Raw genomic sequence first — 25,932 nt, 5'->3', positions numbered from 1 at the left:
ATGCTGGATTCCTTGCTTCGTTCTGTAGCCAAGAACTGTACACATAGCATCTCTGCAGACTAGGGTGCACAGCCCCGGTCCTGCCTACTTTCTGCCTATCCCATCTGATGGGAGATGAGGCATAATTTTGGTAATGACTACTGAAGTTGTGGACATTTCAGAAACAATCCACCTTTGCCCATTTCAGAAAAACAAACAAATTGATTTTTCCATCTGTTGCAAAGGTGTTCCAGGTAATTCACCCAGTAAAGCAAACGTCTTCTGAGTCTCCACCATATTTGCTCGGTCATCCACTCCTTCTATCACCGCGCTGCCGCCCATTCTTGTGTAGTTAAATTCTTCTGCGCTTCCTGTTAAAGAGAAGAAAAACTCATAGCGCTGGAAATTAGGCACTGAGGATAGTCCCTTGGTAAAGACTCTTGTAACAGCTGAAAACTAAAGATACTGTCAGATAACAGCTGGAGGAGAACAGCGATGATAGATACCAGATAATAGCAATGGTTGTCTCCTGAGAGAAAGCCATGCCTCTAGTTCAGCTGAGTTGACACAAATGAGTAGTCATAATTCATAACGATCTTAATACCCGATCTCATAACCAGACAGGAATGAACCCTGAGCAAACATACACCGAGGTCTGCTCCTCCCAGCTGCCCTTAAAGCTTCCTATAGATACAAGAATCAAGACCCTAAACTGTCATTCTGGCATCTGTCACTATAGAATTAGAATTAGAATAATTAGAATTAGCATTAGAATAAATTAGGTACTTGATCATGCAGTATCCAGGTTACTAGGGACTTGCTACCAAGTTCCATACAAGCAGGATTAACAGCTAAGTGAGGCCCATTGTAAGTCTGTGAGATTTAAGGTACAAAGCACTTAATATCCCAGCATTTGAAAATCCAGGCTTCAAAGTGCTGCAGTGCAATAATGAAGAGCAGGTTGGTTTCTTGAGACCTACCCAGTTTAAGGTGCTTAAATTCGGGCTCCATAGCAGATGCACACAGCTGATAAAATATATGGTAGTTTCGCTCATTCTCTGACTGTAAATGCAAACAAAGAACACCATTACAGAAGGGAAAAACAACACAAAAAGGTTGGATTCTGCTGTAGCACAGTTTGCCAACAAAATTGCCCAATATTAAAGCAGAACAGCTTAGACCTCAACAAAAGCTTTGAAAGTGATAAATGCAGCTATACTCTCTTTCTATTACCGATTTGCTGTATTCTTTCCTCAAGGCTGTTACTCTAATAATTCCTAATTCTAATAATATCTAATAATAATATCTAATAATAAGACAAATAGTGTAACACACAACTGTGTGGGAGTGACAGCTGAAACTCTGCCCTGTGGGGACTCAGAAAACTCTATTTCCAACCCATCCTTCAGGCAGCAGATATACAAGGATTTTTCATAGTATAGATATATACAAGGATTTTTCATAGTATAGATATATACAAGGATTTTTCATAGTATAGATATAGATATATACAAGGATTTTTCATAGTATAGATATATATAAGGATTTTTCATGGTACTTAAAAAGTTACAATACCACTAAAACCCAAAACTTCATCAAACCGGTTCTATAAAATGAAATGCTTTATTTAGTAGATTATCACAGTTATCCCCTGACACCATAATGAACCGCGTCCCTCTGCCCTGTGTTCGCTGTTCTTCTCCCAGCACGTGTTACTGTTATGACTGAAAGACACAGATTTCTAAATCCTTCTTGCATTATCCCCAAGACACATCCTCCACCTACCATGAGGAAGAACATGGAATAAATCCGTTTCTATTATAAATAAGATTAGCTCTTATTAAAAATAAATCAGATGCAGATTAGTCCTATTATTCAGAACCTCACATAACATTTTCTATATGAAACTACTAAAACCATAGTACCTCAGTAGCTACACTGACACTGACTGTATTTTCTTCACCCACCTGAAAGACAACTCTGGATTTCTCGAGCAGGTATGTTCGCATGTTAGCTCCAATGATTTGGTACTGCTGATCAAAACTGATCTCAGTGTATTTTCCAAATCGGCTGCTATTATCATTCCGTGTGGTTTTTGCGTTGCCAACAGCCTACAAAAAATACAAACTTTCAGAATCTGTTTTACTTGCATCTTTCATAATAATAACCTTGTGAAAACATGACTCAGCTACACATTCCTAAAGTCAAAGGTGCTCAGGGAGCAATCTCAGCACTGAGCTGTGAAATGGAAATTCTGGGGCTCAAACTGGAAGATAAGCCTCAAGTCAAATAATATAGCAACACAGAAACTGAGAATTAGAGAAAGTACATTTTCCCACTATAAGGAACATTAACCAGTTTCTACTCCAATTAATAAAAACAAACAACTTGTCCAATATTGTCTTCTCATAATCTAATTAACAGGACATGGTCAGATAAAACTGTGGAGGCAAACTAGTGCCACTGGTGAATGAGGCAGAACCCGGGTGCTCCTGCAGCCAACATCTTCTTCCCACCCGCAACATCCAGAGGCTAAACTGCTAATTTCAATGTCTGATTCCGGCGGGTAGAACATGTCTGGAGGTTTCACACAACCCCAGAGTGTCAGGGGTTGAAGGGCCCTGGAAAGCCCATCCAGTGCAATCCCCCCATGGAGCAGGAACACCCAGATGAGGTTACACAGGAAGGTGTCCAGGCGGGTTGGAATGTCTGCACAGAAGGAGACTCCACAACCCCCTGGGCAGCCTGGGCCAGGCTCTGACACCCTCACCATGAAGAAGGTTCTTCTCAAGTTTAAGTGGAACCTCTTGTGTTCCAGTTTGCACCCATTGCCCCTTGTCCTGTCACCGGTTGTCACCAGAAGGGCCTGGCTCCATCCTCCTGACACTCACCCTTTAAATATTTGTAACATTAATGAGTCCCCCCTCAGTGTCCTCTTGTCCAGCTCCAGAGCCCCAGCTCCCTCAGCCTTTCCTCACACGGGAGATGCTCCACTCCCTGCAGCATCTTGGTGGCTGCGCTGGACTCTCTGCAGCAGTTCCCTGTCCTGCTGGAACTGAGGGGCCACAGCTGGACACAAGATTCCAGGTGTGGTCTCCCCAGGGCAGAGCAGAGGGGCAGGAGAACCTCTCTGACCTACTGACCACCCCCTTCTAACCCACCCCAGGTCCCACTGGCTTCCTGGCCACAAGGGCCCAGTGCTGGCTCATGGTCACCCTGCTGTCCCCAGGACCCCCAGGTCCCTTTCCCCTACGCTGCTCTTTAATAGGTCATTCCCCAACTTACACTGGAACCTGGGGCTGTTCCTGCCCAGATTCAAGACTCTACACTTTCCTGGGGTTCTTTCCCCGACGAGCGCAGACGCGAGAGCAGCTCCAGCGCTCACCTCGGTGATGGGGTTGGACGCCAGCACCTTATCCTCCACCCTCGCCTTGCTGCTGGACCTGCTCACTGTGGCGAAGTACCTCATGGCGTACCTGGCGGACACCGTCTTCCCAGCTCCTGATTCTCCACTGACTATAACAGACTGATTCTTGTTATTCCTAAAACCAAATAGTCAGTTTAAATCAGACATGTCTAAAATGCACGTATAAATGTAAGAATTATATACACAAAAATACGAATTAAAATAGTTATGAGTTCTAGAAGTTCCTCAGCTGGTTAAGTTGACCATTCAAAGGTATTCTTAATAGCCAACGGCACATGCACAATTAAATTGAATCACAATTAACACAGATTGCCACTAGACTTCAAGTGTTACTTGTGGACACGAAGGACATACTGAACCTGGCCATTTGCTTGTACGCTTCTTCTGCCACAGCAAATATATGTGGGTCCATGTCCCCCATGTTCTGCCCGCTGTATGCGTGGATAATAGCATCTCCGTATATTGGCAGCTGTTTGTAGGGGTTTATCGCCACCAAAATGATTCCTACAACCAAGCGTATGAAACAGCAATAACACACAGGTTAGTCCAACGCAATGCCAGCTTTTGGCAACAGCAGTTAAACCGACACAAATACCAGTATTTTCTAATGGATCAACAAACAAGTCTGTGCTCACACAACAACGAGTTACCTTGAACGAGTTAAATACACTTGATGAAAACATTGCTCACATCGTATTGCAAACTAACCCACTTTTTTTTTTTTTAATTTAGGAATATTTTAAACCCTGCATTTTACTTCACTTACCACTATAGGTGTAGATAAGCTTAGACTCCACAAAACGAACTCTGAGGTTGTGCAGAACCGCGGGTTCATGGAGGTAACTGAGCGCAGTGAGATCGTTTTCACCAACGAGGATGTCGGGGTTGCGCAGCGGTGGCAAAGCAGCCGGATCAACGGGGTAATTCAGTTCCTGCCAACAGAAACCACTTGAAATACCATCAAATGCATTATGTTTGCAGGAACACAAGTTGATCTCCCACCTGTACACGGGATCACAGGGCTGATGGAGCCCTCTCTGAGCTCGTATGTCATCAACTCCATACATCCCACTGAACGTGGGGGACTTACAGATCACAAAAATAAGATGGAGCTCTCCATTGTGTATTAAAAAGGAAGCTACATTCTCTTTATTTGCACTATTTTTTTATTGAAATCTGTAAAAATGGCAAATGTGTTTAGCGCTCTAAACGAACGCATGTTCCAAGCACAGAGGAAAAGGGCCGACCAGCTGCAACTCACTTAAAGCAAACGCCCTTCAGTCAGCGCCCAAACCGCCCTGACTTACAACCTCTGCCTAAAGAAAACTAAGGGGTTTCAACTTGCTTCTGTCGCTTTCAACAAAGCCGTTCAATCCCACATTTAACAGTTGTCTTTACAGAACGGGAATGCAGAAATGCTGGTTGCAAACTCTTACACGGTGATCTTTCTTCTTCGTGGTATGTATATACACTAACGCGGTACAGATAGCAGAACCGCACTCTTTGTACTGTTAGGTAACAGCTGTTTTCTCCATAAATTGCAATGTAATAAAGTTCTGGTCACTGCAGGGTTAACACAAAAGAAAACGCAGACGAGTCATTTAGATCCTGTAAGGGTGAGTCCTATGTCTCTATATAAACATATCCCACAAACCCCACAATAATTAACACTTTTCTCCTTACAGTTCCGTCTTCTAATTGCACTTGGAGAAAACGGTCTCCAGCTTTGTAGTTTCTTGTGATTTCTGCAGACTGCCAAACTTCTTCATGATCAGGGATCCAAACCCTGTTGTACTGCAATGGAGAAACAAGACAATAGTTGGCTTGGCTATCATCATAACACCAGAGCAGCCAGAAACTGAAATAGTTTGCAGGTGTCAAGGGCAACCTTAAAGCTGAACTGGACCCCAGGGCTTTCGGGGAATATGATTAGCTCTGGCCCTTTCAGCAGGCTCTACTCTTCTGGTTTAGTTATTCTTCAGTTATTTAGTTATTCTTCATCCTTTATTCTTCCTAGAAATCTCAAATGAGCACCTACCAGAAAAAGCGTCTCACTGAGCAGAATTTAGACCATCACTTCACTGACTTCGAATACAGGATCCTGAGTGCAGAAAACATTTTGCCATGGGCATGAACAGAAAGACTCTGCACAGTTACTGTCTCCCAATGGGACTGAGGTGCAACCTCCAAACATCTCCAAAACTACCAACAGGTTTCTTCTTTACCAGCAATGGGCTGGCTTAGCTGAGCTCAGGCCCAGTCCGGCCCTCCAGCCTCTCAGGAACAAAATACCCTTCCTAAAAGCACTTATTTCCAATAGAAACAGATGAATTGTAATTTCCTTTCAGGCTTTTGAAGAACAAACCCAACAGAATGACCCCCGGCCTTCTATAGCACAAATGTTTGAATGTAAATTATGCTGTTTGAACCGTCCGGCCTCCCGTGCTGAAGCATTACCAGCATCTTCTAACGCTCTGCCCTAGAATCTATAAAAACACCCTAGAGGCATATCTACAAGCCTCCCTAATGCAGCAGCTATGCAGTAATAGTACTGGTTCTAGTAACACTGAGATCTCTTCTGGTCAGGGATTTGGTTTGAGATCATTTCTGACACATCACCATCTTCCTTAAACCTTGGTGCGGAGTGCTTTTCACACCGTACACAGCGTGTATCTCAGACCGCAATGGAGACAACATCACAGACGACACTGGGATGTAAGACAGGAGGACGGACAGCGATGTCAGGAAAAAAGCCTGAAAATCATCACTGTGTGCTAGTACTGAGTTTCTTACGGGCCATTTCTCCTCTAAGTTGTGATAAAGCATCACCAGAGAGCACAGAACCACCGAGTCCCTGCTCGCACAGACAACCCCGCTGCACAATCTTCTTCCAGCGCCTTTTCTGTTTCGGGAGCCGGAACCCTCCATTTAGTCCCCCTGGCCTCGCCATATTCACGGTCAGTTTAAACCAGCTGTGTTTAAATAAACTCCTGAGAACGGCTGCAGCTGCTAACTGGAAAAGTTATTCAAGGATTTCATGAAGCGCCAGCATGCCCGCAGATACCTTGGAGACTCGCACGGCTTCTCATTTCGGTGTCACAACTGTTGTTTTTGGCACGAAAACCCCTTCTTTCCTCTTAAATTTGGAGGAAGCCCTGGAAGCTCCAGCAGATGCTCTGGACACAAGGGTCTCTGCTCCAAGAACCCACTGAACACACAGTCACGGTGTGTTCAGCAAACCGCACGGCACTTGTAGAGCAGCTTCCTCAACTCCAACCCCGAGGACGCCCCTCAAAGGGGTTAGGGCGAGAGGGACTGGGGCAGGGATGCCCTGCAGGTCACCTCGGGCTGCCCAGGGACCGCTCCAGCTGAGCTTTCAGTATTTCTAAGGATGGAGATTGACCTTTCTGACGGACCATGTGCCAACCTGGCATGTATGGCAGCTGATGAACGCTAATCAAACCTCAGCTGCTTTCATGGTACCTCCTCACCGATGCCTTTGGTACCATGGCTTTTTTTCCACACAATATCCAAAATCACAAAGACCTTTTCTAAACAAGCCCAAACCACCATGATGACAATGTTTTCAGTTGCTTGACTACAGGGAGAAAAACCCAGCTTCACAAATATCTATTAGATTGGCAAATGAAAGACATGGCTAAATAAAATCAGTTTAACTTTGATTTTTCCACGTGTATCTAAGTACAAATTGACTTCTGCATCATTCCTACACTACGCTGATTTCCTGGCTGTAAAAACACTTGTCTATTCACAGCTGTCCAACTGAATTCTTTATTTGCTCTTATTCCACGTGAGTCAGGAATATCACCACCAAATGGCCTCGCAGCGTGTTCCCATGTGGGAAAGTGAACTGCAGAAGGTCAGGGACCAGAAAGGGACGAAAAGTCATATGATCCAAGTACTGATTCTCCAGAAAAGGTCCCTGCAGTTCCTGGCGCCTCCATTGGCAAATGAACCCAGCCTACCAGGGCTGCCTTCTCCAGACCCGGCCCTACAGGTAAACACAAGCGAGTTTGCTCCCTTTCGGCTCAAGTTACACCCACACTCCTTCCTCCCCGCCACCTGCCCAACCTCAGCCCCGATTACAAAAGCCTCGTTTGTTCTTTCAGCTGCTCAGAGCACGGCACCAACACAACGAATGAACAGCGCTGCAGACGACATCAGAGTTTATTATGGCACCTGTTTTTGCGATAGAAGAGATACAGGCTTATAAATTAGGAATGTATGCGTGTTATTTTTGATATTTAAAGCCAAGCAAACAAACTATACGTCACAATACTCCGGTGACTCCAGGCAAAGTGGGAAACGTGCAAAAATTAGAGCAGCCGTATTGAGGATGAGTAATCTGTGTTTTAGTGCCAAGATTTGCCAAACACATTCAATATTTGCATTAAAAAAGAGTGAGCACTTCGCGATTAAGTGGCCAGGGAAGTGCTGTTAAACTCCAGAGCTGCCTAATCGGCAGCCGGCACGTCAGAGACCGACACCTAAAGAAAAGCTCACAAGTCCCAAAAAAGGAGTTTTTCGCTTGCTGTTCCGGGGTCCCAGAGCCGCTGGGACGCGCTCTGGCTCAGCGGTCCGACGGGTGTCGCTCCCGACACACGGACACGCGTCCCCCCGCCGGGTCCAACCCCCGAGTCCCACCAGCGGCTCCCGGGAGAACACGAACCCCCAGCCCGCTGCGGCGAGTCGGGCACCGCCCGGCCCGCGTCCCCCGTCCTTCCGTGACCCATTTCCTTCCGTGCTCTCCCTGCACTTCCCATGCCCCCCTGTCCTTCCGTGCCCCCTGTCCTCTCCATGCCCCCCGTCCTTCCGTGCCCCTTGTGCTCCCCGCGCCCCGCACCGGGCGGCCGTCACCCCCGCGTCCCCGCCGCGGCCGTGGCGCTCCGGTGCGTCCGGGCCGCTCCCCGCCCGCTCACCTGGGTGTAGAGCTCGGCCAGCGCCATGGGGGCCGAGCCGCCGCCGCTCGGGGCCGCCCGCGGAGACAGACGCGGTGCGGCGGGGCCGCCGGGCAGGTGGCCGCAGGGCAGGTGGCCGCCGCACCGCCCCGGACACCGCCCCGGATCCGCGGCCCGGCCCGCCCGGGCACGGCCCTGCCCGCGGAGCGGCGGGCGGCTCCCCCGAGGGCAGCGCGGAGGCGCCGCTCGCCCGCTGCCCGCCGCGCCGGGGTAAAGCGCTCCCGCACCCGCGGGGCTGATTGTGCGGGCAGCGCGCACGCCAGGGACAGGGGACAGCGGAACAAGGGAGGGGAGCGGTGGCCCCCGCTGTCACACACCAGTACAGCCCGTACGGACCCCCGGACACACCGCCCGGCATCAGCAATAATGGCCACTCGGGCTGCCAGGGATGACGAGGGGAGCCGGTCCTGATCCAACAGAGAAAAAACAGCAGGAACATCAATCACCGTCCATCAAGGAGCTTCTCTAACGAACTGAGATGAAAATAAACAACTCAGGATGCATTTACTAAACTTAGGGCACTAATAGGTGATATATTTAAATATCCTGCATAAGAAAGATCCGAATAAACGTAGTACCTGGTTTGGGAAGGTGGATCCATGCTCTGCCGGCCGCCCAGGAGCTTTCACGGCACAGAACACAACGTTTCAGCAAAGTACAGGCCTTATTTCACTAACAGCTGATATTTGGTGACAAAATAGCCTACAAGGAGCGAGTTATGTCCAGCCAAGCCTTTCCAAGCACGCGCAGCACTCGATGGCACGCTGTCGGTACCGTGGTTCACACAACCAAGGTCCGGCGCCCTTGGCGGGTGACACAGGGGACGCGGGAACAACCAACCAACACGATCCAAGGCAAATCTTACAGTTGTCTTTTTATTTGGACATTTTCCAGTGATAGCTATTAGGCTACAGCTTTTATGATGCATACATTGACTAAGTACAACGTCAGACACTACAACAGATCAGAGCTCAGGTCATTCTGACAACGTTTCGGTTTTCACCCATGTACGGTAGCGGCATCGAGTGAAAACCCATGTTTAAAGGCTTTTATCTATCACATGAAGTATCAGCATCTTAAAAAACCCAAGTGCTTACTCATCGTTTTTGTATGGTATTTGAAATGTGTTACGTTTCAATTACACAGACCTTCAAATTGCAAATGCTGGTGTTTCCAAGTTGGGACCGAATGTTACGGGATATCAATCCTCTTGGCAACATCGAAGTTGATCCTACATTTTTCCTGGGATATACAGAACAGACTAACTGCATTCAACAGACTTAAGCACTTCCACCCCAGATGGGAGTCTGGGAAGCAATATTTCAGAATTTGGATAGAAGATTGTGTCCTAAACATCAGAATTAAATTATCACTGGAATAAAAATACACCAAACTGAATGAGGTAATTATTGTGCAAAATCTCTACAATAACTGTATATCATTCTAAGGGGTCGTTGACAGGTATTTTTCCAGCATCCGATAAAATCTGTCATAGCAATAGGTAATAAATTAAAATATAAAAGATATGTCCACGTTAAAAGAGCATAACAATGACCCAAAGGAAAAAAAAAATTGCTAAAATCATTCTGCATTATATTCCATGGTTAAAGAGATATTAGTCCTACGGTGAAAGATATATTATACACTGACACTACATCTTTACTTCTGAAAAGTGCATGTAAAATACTGCCAGGTAAAGTATTAGATGAATTACCAGTTACACATCTATTCCAACTTAAAAATATCTTCCTTTAAAACATGTCAAGCAGCATATACTTTAAATGTGATAGAAAAGTGAGACCAGTCAAACCACTGAGGTTAAGGATAATACCTATAAATTACTAAACACTATTTCTTAAGGAAACAAGATACAATAAGGCTTTTTACAGGTAAACCAACTCAAAAAAGAAACAGAAATACATTTAGGCATACATTTTAATACACTAATGCTTAAGTCGTGGATGTATTTCCTGATCTACAGTATGAACATACTGTAACGCCAGCTGTTTGTATTTCAATAGCAGAAAAATGTTGTGGGTCAGCATGTTCTCAGGTATCTCCACCCCACCCTCGTTACCAACGAGAGGGCTTTCCCATCACATCCTCACAGCACAGCACCCGACAGCCTGAAAGCTCCATTAGACCTTGTTTGGAGCTGTAGTTCCAGAAATCAAGTAACATTTGACAGCAGAGTGTGTGGTATACACCACGCACAGGAGAACCATCAAAACCATCCAGAACATTTACGCACTGCAGCTTTGCGAGTACTGCCGTGACCCAGCAGACATAACATGGGGCACAACCAGCTGAAAATAAGACGACAGGAGCATCTTAAAATGATACTGATGAAGTCTGGGTTGTCTTTACTACTGATCCTGGCAGCCACACAAACAGCACACGCACCTCTCCAGTGAAACCACCGCAGTGTTCCGCCTGCCTAGCAGCACATCCCCTGTGCGTCTGCAGGCAAACAGATCAGTACCAAATACCCTATTAGTGTACCTCTAGATTCATTAGCAATATTAAAAGAAATTAATGTTATACTAAGTTACTCATTATTATAATACATAGAAAATATTGCACAATGCAACTGAGCAATGTGTGTGGCTTTTTTACGTGTATATTTGAGCCATATACCACAAACTACCTGCTTTGAAGTTCTGAATTGGAGCCTTCAGAAAGGATTCTGCACTCATATTGCACATTGTGAAATGTGAATTCCGTATAGCAGATCCCAGATATGTGAGACAGAAAAACGCTTCCAATAAGATGTGCAATATTCAAAATAACTCGTTTTCTCAGTATGCAGTCTGGATCTCCAACCATTAAATCAGCTTGAGTCAGAGTCCAATGGCAGCATTGTAGTCAAAACCTACTGAACATTCTTCTTAGTCAAAGAACAACAGCCTTGAGCTGCTGAAGAAATCTTCTATTCACGTTCTTCTTCAAATTCCAGTACGAATTTCTTTTCTTTTTGTTTTTAAAGTGGCACTAAAGAAGAGATTCTACTCATCTCTGGGGTCTACGAACAAAGGAGAACGTCAGACAGACTACAAAATCTAAATAAATACTAAATTATTATCGACTTCTGAGCAGTTGCTTCAAAACTGTATTTTTAGAGAACTACTTTTAAAAAGAACTAAACATGTAATTTCCAGTGTGCTACTTGTGCTTAGTCACCATTTTCCTTTACAGGTGTTACGTGATGCCATTTGCAAAACTCCAGGTGTAGTAACAAACCGCACTGGCCTGTAAATAAGGTTGCTGACAAGAAATGAAGGATCTTATTAGAGTTCCTAGTATGATACTGTCATACATTTAAAAGAACACGATATGCAGCAGCGCTTTAGTATGCCTGGTAAACCTAAACCACAGTACTAACAAATGAACACCTACGTTACAGCATATAGCGAGATATGAGACTTATCACTAGAATTTCTGTCAAACTGACAAAAGTAAGGAAGTGGTTTAAGAAATCATTTTTTATATTGCCAGTTTGTGTTCTCCATTCCAGTCTTTACAAATTAAACGTGTCAGGCTCCCAAGTGACTGCGTGTCCTACTACGAGATGCCTCACTTTCAAGTCTTCCATGCTCAGGACTGCGACTGTCCCTGTTGGTCCCTGCCTAGGAGAAGACTACATATGGAGTTCAATTTACACTATTTAAATATGATACTAAAGATCTAAAAATGTCTCTAGACAGCTGAAGACACCATTTTTGTCCAAGCCCGATTTCCACATTCTGGAAACGCATGAATTAGTGATGTCCCCATGAATGCAATGACTGAACACAAACGCACGTCTCTCTCTGAGCCTTCAGTCTGTGGTGCTGTTATGTGGTTTTCCAGCTACGTTACTACAGATCGGGGCATGTATAGACTGTTTGTACAGAAAACGTGTTCTCAGTGGCTCTCTATGTTTTAACGGGTACAGATACCAGGGAAGTCATTCTCCATCTAACACTGCTGGTACCTCCCTGGGATCACACACGTGATATGAAGCCCAGGCCTAAGCTGGCTGGGATCTGAATGGTTTCTAATGCTAGAGAGGATGGATTAAATGGAAAAGTAACAGGGAAGATGTGTTTAGCATCCATGAGCAACTGAGGAGAGTCCTTCCTGTCTCGCAGGCGCATCTGCAGAGAGAAAAGAGAGATCACATGAGCATTTAGCCACTTCATTCATAACAATCATCTGCAAAGAGGCACCTGTACTCACAAATACACGTGTGTGCAGACACACGCTCTATGCTAACCTGACCCAACACATCTGCAACAACTGTGCCATTAAACTGTAGTTACTACTGTCATTTTCTGTTCTGCATATCTTCCCCTTAACAATGCAAGCTGAAGATATTTAGATTCCCTGCAAAGGAAGAATTTGCACACTATCTGGTAAACGCATCCTTCCCAATCTCCCTTATCCTGCTAGCAGTGTAATGTGATTTCTAACAGACCAGAAAGATCATCTTTATTTCTCTTATTTTGCTCTACTAGCTGCTTTTCTTTGGAGTTTTCAAAATGCTTCGTTTTCATCAATATGTATAAAATTGGAAGGGCTAAACGAAGAACCTTGGAATGAAAGTAAATTTGGATACATAAATGTTGCCACCCGAAACGCTGGCATACAAACGTGTTTACACCCACAAAGACGTGGGAGCAAAAAAACATCTCACCTTCCGAAAACCTCACACGTACTGACAGGGAAACGAATCTTTTCATCTAAGTCTGCAGGCGGTAAATTGTGATGGCTGAAATCCTAAGGCTGACATCGCCTTTTCAACATAGCTAAAAACCAGCAGCTAAACAGCCTGGCTTAATGCAGATTCCTGAATGTGTTTTGGGACACAAGCTATTTCAGCTCATCAGAGTTTCTTAGAAAGAATCGGCTGATTTTTGATGAAAAAACAAAGCCATACCTGTATTGTACGTATAAATGATACCAAGACTCTCTCTTCAAACTCATTAACCGGAGTATACAAATTCAGAACTTTTACAATCTGTGAAGAAGAACAACCATTCTTAAGTTCATTTTCCTGACGAATCAACAGATGCATCCATGGTTACTAATAATATACTTTTTAAATTAGCTATTTGAAAAAGAAAAATCTTTACAAGTATTTCTTGCTTTATTGATTCACACAGAATTCTGTCATCTGCTTAATGCTGTGTTTGTTAAATGACTCCCTATGTTAAATGACTCCCTATGTTAAATGACCTCCCTCAGAACATATGTTCTTTGGAGGCAGAAACTCTAAAATTCTACCTGTGTGTGGAAAACAGCAAACTATGGAGAAATCAGATGATGGCGTTCCTATGCCCCTGGAAACACACTGTATTTATCTTCCTAATTTTGACCCTATGATTATGAGAGCCTGTAGCTTCCATTTGAGACAGTGTTATGACTTCACTTTTTTACCCCTCTAACTTAATCTGTTTTAATCGTACTAATGCAAAAGGAAGGGAGCTGGCTTACCTGGGCAGTGGTGAGTGCATTGCACATGGAACAAATGGCTTCTGCATCTTCATCCGTTTTCTTTTTGACTTGCAACAGCTGTGCGGCCTGGATGAGGGGTTCCAGCGTTTCCTTTGCTCCACTGTTCATCAAATTCTTATCCCGTAGCCATTCTTCCAGTTGACTCACATTGTATCTGTACAAAGAGGTAAGAGTATGGAGACATTTAATGCTTGATTACGGCTAAATCAAAAGCACGTCCAATTTCTCTTTCCCAGTGCTGCTGCTTTGTCCTTCCATGTTTTTCCTTCACACTTGTCATCTCTTGTAATTTTCTCTTCATACTGTTTCCTTCCGAGTAAGGCAAGAGATTTTGAGTTTCAAGACATTTAGAAAGTGTGGCCAAGGACTTCCATTAACTAGCTTTTCTCATGTGTTTCTGCTGCTATTAATTACAGGAATGTGACAAGTATAAACAGGTAATGAGATTTTGCCCATGCAGATGTGCAGTGAGGCTTTTCAAGGTTACTGGAGGGACTGGAACGCCTCGGCTACATTTCCTGGCACAGGCCAGTAGAATGTACTGGACAACCAATGCCAGCTGCAGGAATGGAATGGAATGGAATGGAATGGAATGGAATGGAATGGAATGGAATGGAGCGGAGCAGAGCAGAGCAGAAGACTTTACTGCAGGACGCAGCAAACTACAGCGTGGATGAACAAAGCAGGGATCCACTGAGCCACCAGAGAACAAGGACCGCAGCAGGCATGTCTGCTGTTCTTCTCTAAAAGCTGAGAAAGCAACTATCAGCATGTCACCTACAGTTCTGATTTTTATTTGACGAAATACTTCTGGTTTGCTCCTACCACATTTCCCAAGTTAACCAAGCTCTGTTTAGCTGACCCTCACAAAATCAGTTTAACAGCACGTGCAACTATTTATGTACAGAAAAATAGATATTCCAAATCTATCTGCTATTCCATCAAAAAGATGTTCAGCAGTGCCAAGAATTCACTAAGATTTCCAACAGCACATTTGAGAACAGTACAACATGAGCTCTCCCACCTTATCTGCATTCCCTTGCTCCACGAGCACATGTCCTTGCGCAGGAGAAGATTATTAAGCGTCACGGCCCCAATGATGTAGAACATCTGCTTGACAACCTGCTTGATGAGCTCCGGATCCATTCCGTGCTGACACATCACCGAATGGAAAGAGTTCAGCTGCCGAATAATGGAGTCTAAAGTGTAGGTTCCCTCGTCAGCAATGCTGGACGTTCTCTTCCGCAGCCCCGTTGGCTTCACGCCCGAGACACCCTGGATAGTCTCATGCTCCAGCATTCCTGAAACTGCAGTTGATTGACAATGTTATTATAACGACTGAAAACTGCCGATATACAAGCACATTGTGCGAGACAGTAAACCCCAGTATTCATAGAGAAAGAGCAGGCTGGGCTCTCTGCTGGCCACGCTTTGCCATGATTTCCAGACATTCCGTGTCCCGCTAAGTTCTACAAAATCTATGCTTGCAGGGTTTATACAAAGATCCCAGCGTCTGTGTTTCAAAAGAAGGTCTAACTCTAGCTCCCAAAACCACTTTTCTCCTCCCATGGTCATAGGAGCAGCAGAGTCAGCACACAAAGAGCTGTTTCACTCTTCTAAATGGTGTGATCGGAAAGCGTAATAAAAATTGCTGTCTGATGAGAAAAATGGAAAGCACTTGTAATGACAAAATCTCCCTGAAAGCGAGCTGCATTACTGCTAGATACTCAGTGCTAATCCTTGTCCAGAATAACGACCGTTTTTCTCCATTTTAATTACGAGTTCTCAGGCAAAGTCTAATTTTTCCACGGGATACTTCCCAACAGACAGGGCAACAAATGTAAGACTGCTCTAGCAATATCTTCCTGTAAATGCATGATTTATGACAAGCACGAATAAGGTGTATTGATTTATTCTGTCACTGCCAGAACAGCCACAGTTTAGATTTGCCTCTAATCCAGCCTGTCCAGTGTAGTCCTTGTCATCTACAACCAGAACACTGCATTAAATAATGTATGTACTATTATATATATGCTATTATATATTATAGATACTATTTTAATTATATTATACTATTATATATAATAGTATACTATTTATATTTTTATATATATATAAAAAATACTATCAAAGTAATTCTACTGATTAGGAAGAAATACAAGATATAGTATATCACCACCATCACCATTTTCCATTCGGTACTATGGTGTGAAGTTCAAGAATTCAACCCTCCTTACCAATCATTGGTTGCAGAATGTTCTCCAACACTCGGACGAGCTGTTGGTAGATCTGAATAGCCAAGTCACTCAGTACTTGTCGGTATTCAGCTAAATCAAAATTAGTGAGGCAGTGCTCATTTTGACGAGGTGTATTATGCTTCATAAAGCCCTGAATTCAGAAAATAACAGAAACAAATGCTTCAGTGGAACACAAAAATATTATACAAAGAGACTTTGGCTAGATTTTGAGATATCACGGGAGTTTCTTAAGGAGTAGCGCCCACGGTAGAGCAGCAGAAAGCAGAGGAGCAGCGCTGCTTACCTCTTCCCCACTATATTGCTTCAAACAGTGCAGAAATCGGCAGGTGTTGGAGAGCCAGAAGGACACCGTCTCAAAGTCGTCGCCTCTTTTCTAAAGGTTAAAAACAAACACCTTTCGATAAGGATTAGTAGGAGGAATAAAAGAATAAAATGTTAGATAAACAATTAAACACTTAAAATCTACTTTCTTGGAGCTACTCATATTGCCATGTTTTGCAAAACTTTGTGTATTGCAGTAAGAGATCAGAAAAGCAAGGGTTTTGCCAAAATGCCATTAAACACCCTCCCTGATTTCTGTAATGCTTTTCAAAATACGATTTCCCCCACAGACAGAGTCTTTGTGTCTCACAGCCCCGTCCTAACGCTCCATGCACAAATCACAGGGTGATGTGATGCTACTCCCCAAACACTCCTTCTGTGGCACGCGACTCTTTGTCCACTAATTCAAACCATCTGTGGCATTATGTGGATAAAATGGTATCACCCTAATTGTTAACAACACTTTGTAACGTTGGTGGGAGGACTTTACTGATCAGAACTCCAGAGCCAATTAATGTTTTCCTAACCGAAGCAGACTGACTAACCTTCAACACTTTTTTGATGCCATTGATGGTGGAAGTCAACAACGACCGCACTTTTTGGTCATCATTGAGGTAATCCGCGTGGCGCACACACATGAACAAGATGTACGCCGGCAGTCCTGGAATGAGGTTGACGGCCACCCCACGGGGTTTCAGCTCTTGGGAGAAACACACACACATTGTTTTGTTAAGCCACTGAAAGGCGTTACATGTCATAATCTCAACCTCCTGAGTTAATCATACATACATATCTATACAGGGCCAGTGAAAACCAAGAGTAAAACTAAGAGCCGCTTTCTCGGTAAAACATCAGAATAGAACAAAACATAATTGCCTGCTAAAAGATACACAGACACATTAGTATGTACTTTGTTGTTTAGATTACAATAGTCATTTATGAATTTTAGATAAATAGAGCACTGTCAAAACCAAAAGAAGCTATTCATTTCACAATGCAAATTCTGTGTTGTACCCATTCATTTTGCAGAGCGTGTGGGAGCGGAGGAGGCTGCAAATGGGAAAGACACTTACCTAAAATAAGATTCTTGACAAGCTTTTGTTCATCCTCCTTCTTATATTCCAACATCCCTTGGAAGTCCTTTTCTTTCCGTGGAATGTTAACTGGACGAATAGGTTCGTCGATGATTTGTCCGGGTGATATGTTCTCCATCTGGCCCACTGCAGAGAGGAAATGAAAATAAATGATATATAATATCTTCCTGTACAAGCAATAACTGTGGCATTTCTGAGGAAGATCTCCAGCATACAGAACTAAGAAATGTTTTCCTTAGCAACACAACTCCCATTAAACAAAAAGACAGATTGTTGAGATGGTATTTGTTGGTTGTTGATGATATTTTCAGAAGTATTTTCCCACTCCATAGTTTGTAGGAATACTGTGATCTTGTCCGCAGTAGCAACCAAACAATACTGAAAGACTTTTTAAAAACAAGCCGAACTGGAGTAACCTTTCAAAAGGATATATGAAATATCCACTCTGTTGCATGCAGTGCCCCATGGTGCCACATTCAACACCCACGCTCCCCTTGATTAAGCTGCACGTTTGGTTTTGAGAAGCAAAACTTGGCTTCAGCCCCTGAAAGGTCCCCGTCCTGCAGCCAGCCCTCCCGGCTGCACCCAGCGCCTGCCAGAGGATAATACACTCCTGTTATTCCAGGCTTAACTTGACATCGCAGTTCTTTCAAACACCGAAGCACTGCAGACTGTCACTAATTTCAGTCTGAGTACTCAATAAAACGACTCACCGGGCAGTGAGCTTGTTTCTGGAGGAAGCAGAAAACCTTCCAAAAGATTAGGAGCAGGATTATTTAAAAACAAATTCATACTTCAACTTTACAACATCATTAATTGCTTTTAGCAATTAAAGTGACACTACTTATGTAGAGGTATAATAAGTCCTCAGTCTCACAAGTGCAAGATCCTAAGGCAACTCACTCTGATGCTCATAAAAATACAATGAGCTTAGTCCGTATCTCAGCGTTCCCACACTGAAGTTGGCTTCCAGCTACGAAAGGAAACCTCAAGCGGACAAAGACAGTCCCAGCGTCCTCAGCTCCAGCGACACAGGAGTTCACAAAGGACAACTGGAGGAATTAGTTCTGCTCGCTTCATGTTTAGTATTGCTTTTGTCTTTACAAAAACACGTACTGTGTCTAAGTACAGAAATAGGCCACGGAACATTTCTTTAAGTTTCAGTGGCTTCTGCCTTCAGAGAAGCATCAATCTCCTTCCACTCATTGCTTCAAAATACACCAGATATTGTAAAGGTTTATAAAGGAACGCATAGAGCACCGAGCGCATCTCCTGTTTCTGGAATCAGTTACAGAGGCTGCTGCCCTCGCAACCACTGAGACAGATGGATACGATGACAACAGCATCACAGAAAGTAAACCAAAATCTTTCTCTTCCTCTCAAAATATAAAAGTACCTTCAAGTTCACCAATCTTCTTAGCAAATACTTTCAACTGTTTCTTTAACTTGCGGACAGTTTTGTCTTGCTTTTCAAGCTGCTCCATTAAATCCTGTAAATTAAAATGAGAACAACATTAAGATATGAGAAAGTGCCATAGCGTGTGACAAAGACAAAAATCAGTGCTGTTAGAATTGCAAGGCGGTGAGGAAAGGCGAACAGTGGTGCCATCCGCTGGCTGAGCTCTGCAAGCCGCTATGCTGCCTACAACACAAGCCCAAAATCACAAACATGATTAAGTTACGTGCAGCACGACAAAGGCAAAGCTCTCAGGCAGGGGCATCTGGAGACGTTCAGAACCAGGTCAGTTCCTATGGCACAAGATACTTTGCTGCAAACACATCTCCCTAATGCTTCCTCTCTGCTCCTCCAAATGCCTCACAGAAATCACTTCCTTCATTATTTAACAGCTGGCCTGTATTTCTGCATCATTTATACGCTTTCCTAAAAGTACTGAAAAATATCAGTGCAGCATTGGTGACAAATTTGAATTAAGCATAAAATTGCTCTTAATCATGTAATAAAGAGTTTATGACCTAATACAATATAGTGGAGCAGTAAGATATTAGGCCTGTTGAAAGAACAGAATCAAGGCCATGCTTCATATTAAAAGTAGTGTTCAACATCACCTCGTTAACAACAGAATATACGCATCATCAGATACCATCATTTCCACTGAAATTAATTAAAAAACCCCACCACACGTGAGTCCAACAAACTGTTCTGAAAATATCAGTAAAGGGACATGATTTCTGAACAATAAATATGTGAGGAGGAGAAAAGTTCTTTCTATGGTTCCTCTAAACGAACAGAACACATTTCACATCTCATTAAGGTTTGGAATCTCATAAATTATATTCTTTCAAGATTATATATGGTGCTATCTCAATTTGATAGCTTTAATTATTATGGAAATATAGTATTATTTCCAATGTTATCCTTCAGACTGCGTGTTTTTGAAAAATCTTAAAAGGTTCTGTGTTTTGATTCTGATAGATTTATTCATACCACTGTGAAGAGATCTGTGAAGAAATTCAGGCTACTGGGCATCACTCACCTTCAGGAGTCACCTGCATCATCGCACCTCTGCTTTGCTGAATTGAATTTAAATGTATCAAAGTTTCAAAGCACAGAGTTGTTCTGAAAATTTGTCATATTTTGCATCATGTAGCTCTTTTTCAGGGCGGCATTAAGTCGTATTCAAACAGACCCTGCTTCAGTCACAGTGCAAGGCTTGTATTAGTAACAGAACTGTGCATCAGAAAGAGACACAGATCACACAGAGGACACTGAGACTGACGAAGCAGCAGTGAGGGCAGGAACTGGCACGGGGAAGCTCTGCAGGGATTTCCTTTGAAAGGGAGAAAGAGAGGCCGCCTGCTTTTCAATTAGTGCTCCCGAAACAGCGAGCGAGACAACAGCGAAACAGGAGTCACGTCATCTACATACAAGTGTCCGTTTGTAAAGTGCAATCCGGTACGACTGATACTTCTTGGGATCATCTGCATACAACTCCTCATAAAACTGTAAAAACAGGTACAGGATCGTTTTTCCCCTGCCTTTGAGATGCTGATATTTCAGTAAGCACTATATACATGACATCAGATCAAAACAAGCTGGAGAACCTCTCATTTTGAGGCCGTCTGGTCCTTAGGTGTGGTGCTCACTCACAGCTGGCAGTACCAGCATGTGAAAGCCTGGAACATAACCTCTGTGAGAACCCGGACAGCCCATTTTCTTATGCTAATCGAGATGGGATTGCAGCGAACACTGCAATTCTAATACCAGGTTTGGAAAGCCTCTAAATTATTTCTACTCTAGGGCTAGGAGTGGAAAAGCAGCATATTGCTGACTTGAAGTGGACTCGTAATGCTCAAACATCAGAACTGAAATCCTAATGAATGAGTCTATATTTAACAAGTAAAATTACATTTGCTGTATTTGAAAATAAAGAGAGCTCCTCTGGGATATAATTACATGACTGTGTGTTGTCTTGGGAACACAGAATGTGATGAGTAGGTCTCTTGGGGGGAAAAAGGCTAAAAATCCCAACAGATGAGTAAGCAGCAGGAGGGAGCTGCCAGAGATGGAGATTTTGCCATTCACCTTGGGCAGTGGGAGACACCTGCTGCGGAGGCAACCCTGACATACCTTGAATCAGTCCTAAGATCTATTCACTGAATTAACTGATGCCTTCCTCAAAATCTTCGGTACTGAGACAAGAGCCCGACATCGTAACTCTTGTATCACACATAGGCAAGAAAGACCAAACCTTGGCTCTTTTAGAGGAAGCAATGACACTCAAACGGCTTCTCTTCCTGAAGCAGCATGGCTCCCCATCCCAACAAACAGCAATAAGCCAATGATACTCCAACACGGGACTCTTTGGAAACATCCCTGAGAACGGAACGAGCCTGCGCATGATGAACATGCTCCTTTGCAGGGAAAGGTAAGGAGCTTCACCCGATCTTTCCTTCATACCAAATGTGCAGTAAACAAGGAACACCAGTCATTAACTAAGTGACTTCTAACCAGGTTTCTTTTTCTGGAACTCTTTCTTTCTTCAGAACACACTGGATAACCAGAGCTCAAAACACAGGGGGAAAGTGACATCAAATAACAGAAGAACTACATCAGAGTTTTTCAACAAAATCAATAAACTAATATATTTCAGAAGAAACATCAGTACTTGGCACTAATATTTTTTGTGAGTTCCCTGGATATCAATCATTCTATTTAACAATGATTCAACTCATCACTTGGAAGCTAGGATCCACGAGCTTTCTCCACGCCACAAGCTTCAAATCACCTTCCTGCAATTGTAATGCTTCCCGAGCAATCACAAACCTCTCCCACTAGGTTACCCACCAAAAGCAAGTGCACTCATGCAAATTTTGCAGGAGGCTGCCATCTGAAAACTGATAAGAACCTGCAGGGGCAGCAAGTCTCCCGGCTCCCCGGGCTGCTCGTGCGCACGGTCCCTTACCAGGTTCTCGTTGGTGAGCCGGGTGATCTCATGCTGCAGGCTGGCTTCGATGCGCGCCTCGGGAGGCAGCTGCAGGTTCTGCGCCAGGAGCTGCTGCTGCCGGTTGTTCTCCTCCTTCAGACCCTGGATCTCACCTCGCAGCAGTTCCAGCTCGTTCTCGTGGCTCTTCTTCTGGGACTGGAGCTGCGACTCCAGCAGCCTAAAGAGGTTGAGCAACAGTTGCGTGAACACACTTGGAAAGTCCCATCCTCAGTTCTCAGAGGGAGCGTAAAGCTTTAGCTGCTGCTCAGGAACAATTAGCCATGGCTTGCAAAGGAAAATGAAAAAGGCAGAGAACTCTTTAAACCCTTCAGTATGCCTTCTAATTAAATTAAGCTTACATGATCAAAAACTGGAGAGAAACTAATTGTGACACTCCTTTGCATTTCCTTTGTGATTGAACACATATATATGATGCCACCGAGAACATGTGGCGAGAAATGTGCTGCTAACTCTCCCCAGAGTGTCACTGCTTTTCAAAGGGGCTTTAAAGAGGTTTTAGCTCTCAAGTCAAACCAAAGATGAAGACGACAGTGTGTTCACTTAAACTAGGGCTGTGCAATATTAAAAAAGGAGTATCTTTTTAGAGTTAACTCTGTTCAGTCAGAAACCATTTGGTTGCAGATGCTCATAAATAATCTTTATTTTTACATTAAACCGCTTTGCGGAGGGTTGTCATTAGTGCGGTGGAGGTTAACAACAGAGCCAACTCAGGACTGGGATGCGGGAGCTCTGTTTTACCCTGACTCGCTCTTTCCCTTGGGCACGGCACGTCTCGAGCTCTTCCATGTGAAATGGGGTAAGTGCTGCGGGATCTGCTCCTGCTGGGGACGCGCTGCCCAAGGCTCTGACTCACCCGCTCGTCCATCCACACACACAGGAAAGGCCATTACTAGTGACTGCTAGTGTGCAATTAGACAACCTTTCAGGGTTTAAATATGCAGAAGGCAGACACATTTATTAGTAACTAGACTGCTCAAGCATGCAAAGGGCAAATAGTTATTTACCTGCTTTGCTCTTCCATTTAATATAAAGCTTCTTGTTTCTACAGCGCAAGGACAAGAAACAAGAGGCACAGGGCAAACACTCTCACACCCTGCGCTGCAAAACACTTGCTCTAAGTTAGATCTCCCCGGGCTCACAAAACAACGTTAGGTGTAGAATTGGTTAGTACAAGAAACGGAGAGACTTTAGTTAGTAGCATTCATTGCAAAATAACTCCTTCCATAAGGTACCACTACCGAACGTGTACATTGAAGAAGAACAGCACTGCTGGTCTATGGAATTAATTGCCAGTGCAGGACTAGGAAGCGTTTGGAAGCCTGGGACACACGCAGGACACGGACCCAGAACGGCGTGTCCTGCCCAGGCATCTTACATTGGAATCTGGCACAGAAGACACGGGAGAAGAATGTTCAATTTACTGAACCTGAGTCGCAACAAGGACAGCAAGACCCAGAACTGTTTGAGAGAGTGTGCTGAAGCTATTCAAACAATAGTTTTATTACTAAAATGATTCCACTTCTTCAGGCTGAAACACTGTAAGGAACATGGATTTTGATACTCGACACCAAGGCAGACAAAACGGACACAGCTACAAAACTTTGTCAATTGCGGAGCTTCTGGTATTTCACGGTCTATTTTTGTGCAAGTGGTTTTATGAATTATGTGTTAGTTGTTGCCACCATCTTAACTTTTAAAATGATAAAACTGGACGAATAGAAAGGTTTGGGAACTAAGCCTGAGGAAACTTTAATTCGTAAAACTTGTGACAATTTTTGTTCTGTTAAAGCAATAGGAATACGGTAGCTGAAGCAAACCCAGAGCAAGGGCACGGTTAGCTAGGAAAGAAGATGTAAACGAAGAAAAGATAATTCTGAGAAGTCTGGTAACCTGTTGGCTTGTTTTAACCCTTCATAAACCAGCCAAAGTTCTCCGTCCTCATTCAGCATATGATAGTCCTGGGGACATTGCCTTGCAAGGGAAGTTGTTAAAAAATACAAGAGAGATACGTGATGGTGATGAGATGACATGTAAGGACATTACACACTAAATCACAGTTACTATAAAAGAGAAACAAACAACGCTCTAAAACAACTTCGCAAGTTACTTCTCTTGTTTATACGTATATCTTCTTAATGACGAAATTCAGCTCTCTGTGTTAGCCCAACTGGTTATAGCATTTTATGCTGTTATGATAAGTGTGTTGTGACAGACTATTGTGACAACCACTGGACAAGAAGTAGGAGCAGCATGGGGAATGGCGCCCAGTTTGAGCAACGTAGCAATTAAAGACTAAGAAGATGTAAATCCAGGAAGCTTGATTTTGTATTTCCTCACTGTTTTGTGATCCTTTCAAATATTGCATACAGCAATTTTACTAATCAAATCAAGTTATAACTCAAACTATAAGTGTTCTCTAAGTATCTAGACTTACATGAATGCAGTTACTGAGTACAACACCCGCAGCGTGTCACAGCAGCCCCCAACCCATCGCAGATTCAATAAAGAGAACTTGTACCTGTTTGTTTCCTTCAGTCCAATATACGCCTGTGCTATTTCTCCCTTGTCCTTCATCTTCTGTACATCCTCCAAGAGGATTGTAGAGTCTGTCATGGTATTCTGCAACAAGAATGATGATTTCCAGGGTAAATTTAACAATGTAATCGTTTTTGGAATCTACGTTTTTGTCACTTTATCCACGTGGAACACTAATCCTTGAGTCCCTACATTATAATCAGTGTGGGTACCTGAGCAGGAGGTTGGTCCATCATTTCTATGTCCATTTGGTGTTTCTTTTAAAATGAAAGCATGCAGCACGGTCCAGTATCAGTCTGTCTAACAAGCAGCTACACGTGTTTACCTCTTTTCATTTGTTCATTATGTAAAAGCAACAAAATAGATTTCACAAAACTATGAATTAGCATTTATTTCAAATCACCAGGAACAGCTAATGCTAAAACTGAAGAAGCATAATTTTGCAAGCTTAATTCTATTAATATTTCTTAACCACAGCATTACATGTAGTCTTTCCAGTCTCATAAAGAAGATCCATTCCTCACTCTGTATATTTAGGTATTCTGGCCAAGCAGGAAATAATTTACAAGGGCTTGAGATATTTGAAGTTAGGTACCACCATCATCAAATATCATTCCAGTTTTGAATGTTTGCATTGGCCCTTTTGCTTTTTCTTCAGTAAAACTGAAAACACTTCAGAGGTGTTTCCAGTCACCTTGGCCCGTCTGGTCTGAGTGACCGCAGTGAAACACTGACACTGGAACCACAGGACTCCAATGAACAGAAGAGCGGAATTCCACCTTCTTTTTGACAAACCACCAGATGCTATTCTCCCGAGTAACATTTTGCACCGTGTTTACAATAACAACTTAGTGGATATTATAAGTTTTGGAGTCTAGGTCTCTATGCCTGGTATGGCTTGTATTATCTAATAGGAAAACCAATATGAGATCCTCACAGAATTATGTGCAACATCCTTATGAGATCTTTGTGATTTCTCTGCTACTCATCTCCCCTGGCAATCCATCAGGCTTCAGCAGGCTGAACAGATTTATTACTTCATTGCTGATGGAAAGAAATGATAATTACTGTCACACCTTCAAGAATACCCTACCTGCTGGAGCTCTACTACTGAACAGCCTTTATTTAGAGTTACTTCAGCTTCTCATACTCTAAACACTAAACGCTCAACTACATTTTCTAATCAAACATTCAGCAGCTCCTGTCTAACATCAGTAGTCACAACACGAGTCTGATCGTTTGTTGCATGCCAGCGGTAACAAACACTATAAAGTAAGGCAGTTTTTCATACCACATCCTTTTTGTGTGTGTGTGAAACGTGGAAATTATGGATTTTGGAAGTTAATAGAGACCTGACTCCTGAATCGCAGTGCTGCT

The 25,932-nt window shown here is 43.4% G+C and overlaps 2 protein-coding genes across 3 annotated transcripts in view; both read right to left on the bottom strand.

Annotated features, from left to right (window-relative positions):
• MYO5C (myosin VC) overlaps window positions 1-8,373 on the bottom strand; it is a gene marked incomplete at both ends in the record, with an annotated part of 33,778 nt that extends 25,405 nt beyond the window's left edge. Inside the window, 8 exons of the mRNA XM_080351163.1 lie at window positions 243-350; window positions 960-1,041; window positions 1,947-2,090; window positions 3,365-3,521; window positions 3,766-3,910; window positions 4,173-4,338; window positions 5,090-5,200; window positions 8,347-8,373. Of these exons, the coding sequence (XP_080207289.1) occupies window positions 243-350; window positions 960-1,041; window positions 1,947-2,090; window positions 3,365-3,521; window positions 3,766-3,910; window positions 4,173-4,338; window positions 5,090-5,200; window positions 8,347-8,373 (940 nt within the window). The remainder of the gene's footprint in view (window positions 1-242; window positions 351-959; window positions 1,042-1,946; window positions 2,091-3,364; window positions 3,522-3,765; window positions 3,911-4,172; window positions 4,339-5,089; window positions 5,201-8,346) is intronic.
• A 3,590-nt stretch (window positions 8,374-11,963) lies between these two features.
• MYO5A (myosin VA) overlaps window positions 11,964-25,932 on the bottom strand; it is a gene marked incomplete at its 5' end in the record, with an annotated part of 80,208 nt that continues 66,239 nt past the window's right edge. The window contains 13 exons of one of the 2 annotated variants that reach the window (XM_080351161.1): window positions 11,964-12,521; window positions 13,304-13,384; window positions 13,861-14,035; window positions 14,906-15,188; window positions 16,119-16,269; window positions 16,423-16,512; window positions 17,006-17,160; window positions 17,534-17,680; window positions 18,951-19,044; window positions 20,442-20,516; window positions 21,979-22,177; window positions 23,911-23,991; window positions 24,539-24,639. In XM_080351161.1, the coding sequence (XP_080207287.1) occupies window positions 12,369-12,521; window positions 13,304-13,384; window positions 13,861-14,035; window positions 14,906-15,188; window positions 16,119-16,269; window positions 16,423-16,512; window positions 17,006-17,160; window positions 17,534-17,680; window positions 18,951-19,044; window positions 20,442-20,516; window positions 21,979-22,177; window positions 23,911-23,991; window positions 24,539-24,639 (1,785 nt within the window). In that variant the 3' untranslated portion in view covers window positions 11,964-12,368. The remainder of the gene's footprint in view (window positions 12,522-13,303; window positions 13,385-13,860; window positions 14,036-14,905; window positions 15,189-16,118; window positions 16,270-16,422; window positions 16,513-17,005; window positions 17,161-17,533; window positions 17,681-18,950; window positions 19,045-20,441; window positions 20,517-21,978; window positions 22,178-23,910; window positions 23,992-24,538; window positions 24,640-25,932) is intronic. The other variant, XM_080351162.1, reaches the window with a different exon arrangement.

Source organism: Nesoenas mayeri (genome assembly GCF_963082525.1).
Source record: "Nesoenas mayeri genome assembly, chromosome: 11".
NCBI classification, from domain to species: domain Eukaryota; kingdom Metazoa; phylum Chordata; class Aves; order Columbiformes; family Columbidae; genus Nesoenas; species Nesoenas mayeri.
Note: the sequence above shows the minus strand (reverse complement) of the source record. Positions and strands in the feature narration are given on the sequence as shown.